Below are 6,481 nucleotides of genomic sequence, written 5' to 3' on the forward strand. Positions count from 1 at the left end.
GAAAATACAAAAAATGTAATTTATAAAATTCCCTGCGAATGCGAAAAATTTTTGAGGCGAAATACCCAAGAAGAAGTTTGTAAAAAAATAGTGATAGTGTGTTCATGCATCTTGAAAACCACCAGAAACATTACTCAAGCTTCCCCTGCAGGCCTTCATTCAGCAGGTTTCTTGCGGTCAAGTTCAAGTTTAAATATCGAGAACTACTGAAATTCACTTGCCCTGAATAAGTATTGTTATTACGTTTCACATTGAATGAACTGATAAACCTCTGTGGGAAGTGCGATAGTAGCTACCACTCTGCTCCTTAATTAGGTTGTTAAGATGTCGTTAAAATGGTTTTCCTGAAACAAACGTGTTTTTACTGAACTGGTATCGACAGACTGGCAGGAAGCGCATTTCAGGGTTTGGTGGCCATTAAACCTGAATAATAAAACAAGATCGACCTCCAAACCAAGAAAAATTGACTTAAATTCACTTTTCTTCTCGCAATTTTGCACGGAAATTTTCGCAAATTAGTCGTAAACACAATCTGTTGTTTTCATTCTTGTGGTACAATAATAGTTGTTGTTCTCCTGCTGGAACTGGTGGATTCCCTAACCGGATGATTAACGAGCAAATGAAGGTGTTTCTTCTCTTCGAAATCAATGTGCATCGCACTGGAAAGGAGGAAATTTCCTCGCAAAATAAACGCATCAAACTGACCTTCAATGGTAGATTCAACAGCCCATTGTTAGTAATGAATTAATTTATGCAAAATTCCGGCGGTTGTATTTAATGGGTTAATTTGGAACCTCAGATTGCTTCTATAAAACCGGTGGCTTGAACCAATTGAACTACCCTTTAACTTACCAGAAGTAACCGAGGTGAATTTGGCAGGAAAAAGGCCAAATTAGAGACCAACCAGAAACTGTCGCTCCTCATGCTGGCCATCGGCGACTTTCTCAGTGTCTGCGCCCTGTCCATCATTTCTCCATTCTTCCCGGCTGAAAGCGCCCGAAAAGGCGTCTCAGCCTCTATATCGGGGCTAATTTTCGCTGTCTATGCGCTGGTGGTGTTCGTGTCGTCTCCCATATTCGGCATGCAGGTAACTTTGGAGGGCCACTCGAAACCCGCTTAGGAGCTACTTTTTTTCATCTTCCAGCTTCCGAAAATTGGAGCCAAACCCATGTTTGTTTTCGGCGCTTTTGTAGCCGGCATCTCCAACGTAATGTTCGGGTAAGTTCTCAAGATGCCAAAAAAGGGAGAGCCAAAAGATTTACGGGCATTCGCAGCTTCATAGACCGACTGAACACCTTCGAGATCTTCGTCGCAGCCTCGTTTACCATCAGAATAGTGGAGGCGTTGGGGGCGAGCGCCCATTCGGTAGCTGCCTACGTGTTGGTGGTGGACATTTTCCCGGATAACATTGGAACTGTTCGTGTGAGTATAAGAGGGCTTTGCCCTGAAAATGCCTAGAACTTTATGGGAAATTTGTATATACTTTCCTGACTGTGTTTCAATTCCAAATCAAATTCATTCCTGGGTTTCAGTCATTTATTGCCTCCTGAAAAATCAGAAAGTTGGGTGATTTTAATTAAATTTTCAGAGCGTACAGACTCAAATGTCTTCTATGTACTGTGTAAATTTCAAATAGCCACTTGCTTTCGGTTCGAAGTTATTAATTTTTTAAGAGAACGCGCCTTTGGACGAGGTCGCTCATTTTCGACACAAATATTTCCAAGTTCGTGAAAATTAGAATGTTGGGGGATTTGAATGAAATTTTCAGAACGTGCAGACGCAAATGTCTTCTCTGGACCGTAAAAATGTCAAGTGGCCACTTGCTTTTGCTTCGAAGTTATGAATTTTTAAAGAGAACCCGTTTTTGGGCGAAAACGCTCATTTTCTGCACAATTTTTTGCAAGTTCGTAAAAATCAGAAAGTTGGGCGATTTTAATCAAATTTTCAGAACGTGCAGACTCAAATGTCTTCTCCGGACTGTGTAAATTTCAAGTAGCTACTTGCTCTCGGTTCGAAGTTATGAATTTTTAAAGAGAACCAGTTTTTGGGCGAAAACGCTCATTTTCTGCACAATTTTTTGCAAGTTCGTAAAAATCAGAAAGTTGGGCGATTTTAATCAAATTTTTAGAACGTGCAGACTCAAATGTCTTCTCTGGACTGTGTAAATTTCAAGTAGCCACTTGCTTTCGGTTCTAAGTTATGAATTTTTAAAGAGAACCCGTTTTTGGGCGAAAACGCTCATTTCTGCACAATATTTTGCAAGTTCGTAAAAATCAGAAAGTTGGGCAATTTCAATGAAATTTTCATAACGTGCAGACTCAAATATCTTCTCTGGATTGTGTAAATTTCAAGTAGCCACTTGCTTTCGGTTCGAAGTTATGAATTTTTCAAGAGAACGCGCCTTTGGACGAAGTCGCTTATTTTCTACACAAATATTTCCAAGTTCGTAAAAATCAGAATGTTGGGGGATTTAAATGAAATTTTCAGAACGTGCAGACGCAAATGTCTTTTCTGGACTGTAAACATTTCAAGTAGCCACTTGCTTTTGGTTCGAAGTTATGAATTTTTAAAGATAACCCGTTTTTGGGCAGAAACGCTCATTTTCTGCACAATTTTTTGCAAGTTCGTAAAAATCAGACAGTTGGGCGATTTTAATCAAATTTTCAGAACGTGGAGACTCAAATGTCTTCTCCGGACTGTGTAAATTTCAAGTAGCTACTTGCTCTCGGTTCGAAGTTGTGAATTTTTCAAGAGAACGGTCATTTGGGCGAAAACGCTCATTTTCTGCACAATTTTTTGCAAGTTCGTAAAAAACAGAAAGTTGGGCGATTTTAATCAAATTTTCAGAACGTGCAGACTCAAATGTCTTCTCTGGACTGTGTAAACTTCAAGGCGCCACTTGCTTTCGGTTCTAAGTTATGAATTTTTCAAGAGAACGCGCCTTTGGACGAAGTCGCTCATTTTCTACACAAATATTTCCAAGTTCGTAAAAATCAGAATGTTGGGGGATTTAAATGAAATTTTCAAAACGTGCAGACGCAAATGTCTTCTCTGGACTGTAAAAATTTCAAGTAGCCACTTGCTTTCGGTTCGAAGTTATGAATTTCTAAAGAGAACCCGTTTTTGGGCGAAAACGTTCATTTTCTGCACAATTTTTTGCAAGTTCGTAAAAATCAGAAAGTTGAGTGATTTTAATAAAATTTTCAGAACGTGCAGACTCAAATGTCTTCTCTGGACTGTGTAAATTTCAAGTAGCCACTTGCTTTCGGTTCGACGTTATGAATTTTTTAAGAGAACGCGCCTTTGGACGAGGTCACTCATTTTCTACACAAATTTCTATAGTTTAACAGTTTTTGAAAGGCCTAAAAACCCCATATAAGAAATATTTGAGTTGAATTGTAAATTAGGTCCAAACGCACTAAACCATAAGCATTTTGTGCAAAAGTCAATGCTAAACTTTTGCATAAACAGAACAAAAAACACAAAAAAATCATGAAAACTCCCTGAAGATGAGTCAAAATCTAAACAGATAGAACGCACTTTTATTTTAAAAATGCACCCAAAAATGTGAATCGTTTGTTGATTCGTTTATGCGAAAATATTGCCGAAATTTTCCTGATTACGCTCCCAAATCGAAACTTTTTCCACTTATAGAATACAGTTTGTGCTACACAATACATGGAAACTTGACTATCACTTGACTAGTTTCTGAGAAAATCCGAGAGTTGAGAACCTCAATTTGAAAAATTGGTAAAATTTGAAAAATCCTGGAAAGTGGCCTGTTAATGACTGGAAATCTAAACTTTCCTATTTATAAAACAGACTATCTTGAACAATATACAAATCATACATACAAAAGTCGCTCCCTAGTTTACCGGGTTTCCGCCAAAATAACTGCCAAACTGCGGCTTACAAACTGTGCAAAAATTCCTCAAATTTTCCTGAAGATGGTTCAGAGTCGGAACGTTTTTCACTAATAGAACGCAGTGTGCGCTACCGAAGACACGCAAAGGTGATAATGCGAGGTTACTAGTTTTTCAGAAAATAAATGCCAATTTCAGGCCTGCATAGAGAATCGCGGAATTTTGTCGTAAAGTTTAAAAAATCCTAGAAAATTGTTGAAGACTCGAAATCGAAACTTTTTCCCACACATTTTTGGAAATTTGGCAACAACGCTACACATAAAAACTGATGATGGTGGAAAAATACGCCGAAACGTATTTTGATTGATAAATACAGACAATAAATGACTGAAGCCCAGGAATTAATTTGATTTATGGGAAATGTGTATTGATTGCTTTAGGGGCTGTTGGAAACCTGCGTAGGGCTGGGACTGAGCGCTGGCCCGGGGATCGGGGGACTTCTTTACGGGGTAATTTCTCCCAAACGGGCCCCAGGCGCCTGTGCTACTAATCGCGTGGCATTTCTTCTAGGAAGGTTGGAGGCTTTGGGCTGCCCTTCTTTGTCTGCGGAGGCATTGCGCTATTCGTTGCTGTGGTGAACGTGTTTATCCTACGGAAGCCTCAGAGTAAGTCCCAGATGCAACTAACTCTCCTCGACGCTCTGCTTCCAACCAAACGGGCAAATCTTTCTAGGAAACGAATTCAAACCCAGTGGAACCATGCTCAGTTTGATCCGTCTACCACCAGTGCTGATCACTTGCATGATTACCACTCTTGCTGCCATGTCCGGGTCCTTCTTGGACCCCACTCTAGAGCCTCACATGAGAAAAAGCGTAGGCCAGTCTTTAAGTGGCATCACTTCCAATCTGAACGTGTGTTTGCAGTTTGGGTTATCCCCCAGTCAAGTGGGGCTGCTGTTTCTACTCAGCTCGGCCACCTACGGGCTGTGCAGCCCCCTCTGGGGCTGGCTCTCGGATAGGATCAAGCACTACAGCTGGCTTATGACCACTGGGCTGTTTGGATCTGCGCTCGTGCTGCTGCTTCTCGGGCCCTCGCCATTGCTGACCTTCTTGCAAGAGTAAGTCCTGCAGTTCTGCTCAACCTCCTGCAGCTAATGGCAGCATTTGCAGCTCAGTCTGGCTCAAAGCAGTGGCTCTGGGGGGTCTTGGAGTGTCCACAGCCATGACCGTTATCCCCACATACCAATTCATGCTGGACAGTGCCGTGTAAGTGAAAAACAGCAGAGTTTTCCTAGCATGCAACCCGATATTTTTCCAGGAATAGAGGCTTTGCGGAAAACCTGGGCACGCATGGCATGATCTCGGGGCTGTGGGGATCCGTCTACTCCCTGGGCGAAGTTATCGGGCCGATTTTAGGCGGCACTTTGATGGACAACTTCAACTTTTCCGTCACCGCCACTGTGCTGGCGCTTCTCAACTTTCTGCTCGCCATAATTGCTCTGGTCTACTTCAAGCTGAATGCGCTGAACTCGAAAGCTGACAAAGCGATCCACGGAACGGACAGTGAAGCTGGCGGAAGCGCAGAAAAGTGCGGCCAGAAGGATAATATTTCGTGTGTTAGATTCTAGGGGGACCAATGGACTGCTTAACTGTGCCAAGGCGTGCAATTGTTACAAAGTTGTTTAAAAAGCGCACTCTAATAAAGATGCTGAAGAGTTCAGTTGTCAGTAAATTGCGTTTCGTCCATACAAATTTTCAAAAGTTCGAGGCCTCTCGATTGATAACGAACAGGTTGGCGCATATCAACGCATGTACACTGTAGTTTGATCTCTTTAATCAGTCTTTAACCAAAGCAAACAGTCTGCCCGGTTAACAACAACAAATTATCATTTGGGAGCCAACCATTTGAGCGACTACGACGGGAATGTGTGTTATCGTCGATATTTGTTCTGAAGATAGTAAGATAACAGTGTAATTGTGACAGATTCTTAAGGTCGAAGATTGTTCATATATCGGTAAGTTTCACTAGAGTGGACGAGTTTTTATTAATAGTGTCTAAATGAGCAAACGAACCACCCATAAAGCTTCGAAGATAGTCAAGGTGGAAGCGAAAGAGTGTAGTAGTTTTGCTGTGTATTGTAGAAAAGTCTAGGTAGGTCTACGATATGTAGGTATATCCCACATAGCAAAATGATATTCCCAGAATATACCTGGAACATTCATGTGATGTACATGCATATTCCTGTACTGTATATTCCTGGAATGTACATGGTACTAACATATGAAAAACTCTAATGGACTGCTCTTGAGCTGTTGCCTATTTGACGCGGCGAAACATTCAATTTCCATGGATTTATGGGCGTGAGCTCGCAGGAAAACCGCAAAAGATGAATGCCTGCAATAAAGCTGAGGGCTGTTTGAAATGAAAAATGCACTTACCATCCGGTCCGAACACACTCACATTGAAGCCCTCCAGCCCTTTGGCCAGGTACGTCATGTTGAGGGGTTGGTAGCAGGTTTCGGTAAGCACAAGTAGAGGTTGGGGAGGTTGGAGGGAAGCCAGAGGGACAGCGCAGGCCAGCAACCCCAACAAGTACAGGCCTGCCATTTTTCCCTCTT

At 41.7% G+C, this 6,481-nt stretch overlaps 3 protein-coding genes across 5 annotated transcripts in view; all 3 read left to right on the forward strand.

Annotated features, from left to right (window-relative positions):
- LOC109542769 (MFS-type transporter SLC18B1) overlaps positions 1 to 5,580 on the forward strand; it is a 41,255-nt gene extending 35,675 nt beyond the window's left edge. Inside the window, exons 3-11 of the mRNA XM_019912139.2 lie at positions 880 to 1,087; positions 1,145 to 1,218; positions 1,275 to 1,422; positions 4,304 to 4,372; positions 4,438 to 4,528; positions 4,596 to 4,735; positions 4,787 to 4,980; positions 5,033 to 5,128; positions 5,181 to 5,580. Coding sequence (XP_019767698.2) covers positions 880 to 1,087; positions 1,145 to 1,218; positions 1,275 to 1,422; positions 4,304 to 4,372; positions 4,438 to 4,528; positions 4,596 to 4,735; positions 4,787 to 4,980; positions 5,033 to 5,128; positions 5,181 to 5,490 — 1,330 coding nt within the window. The 3' untranslated portion in view covers positions 5,491 to 5,580. The remainder of the gene's footprint in view (positions 1 to 879; positions 1,088 to 1,144; positions 1,219 to 1,274; positions 1,423 to 4,303; positions 4,373 to 4,437; positions 4,529 to 4,595; positions 4,736 to 4,786; positions 4,981 to 5,032; positions 5,129 to 5,180) is intronic.
- Positions 1 to 6,481, forward strand: part of LOC109542730 (guanylate cyclase 2D) — a gene marked incomplete at its 3' end in the record, with an annotated part of 99,595 nt that overhangs the window by 45,451 nt on the left and 47,663 nt on the right.
- The window catches only part of LOC109542767 (MFS-type transporter SLC18B1), a 4,986-nt gene continuing 4,205 nt past the window's right edge, over positions 5,701 to 6,481 (forward strand). The window contains exon 1 of one of the 3 annotated variants that reach the window (XM_048662440.1): positions 5,701 to 5,877. The gene's annotated coding sequence lies outside the window, so the exon portion shown is untranslated. Of the gene's footprint in view, positions 6,015 to 6,481 lie in introns of all 3 variants that reach the window. The other 2 variants (XM_019912138.2, XM_048662438.1) reach the window with 2 other exon arrangements.

Source organism: Dendroctonus ponderosae, unplaced genomic scaffold (assembly GCF_020466585.1).
Source record: "Dendroctonus ponderosae isolate FM_Combo_2020 unplaced genomic scaffold, Dpon_F_20191213v2 Dpon_F_20191213_11, whole genome shotgun sequence".
Taxonomy (NCBI): domain Eukaryota; kingdom Metazoa; phylum Arthropoda; class Insecta; order Coleoptera; family Curculionidae; genus Dendroctonus; species Dendroctonus ponderosae.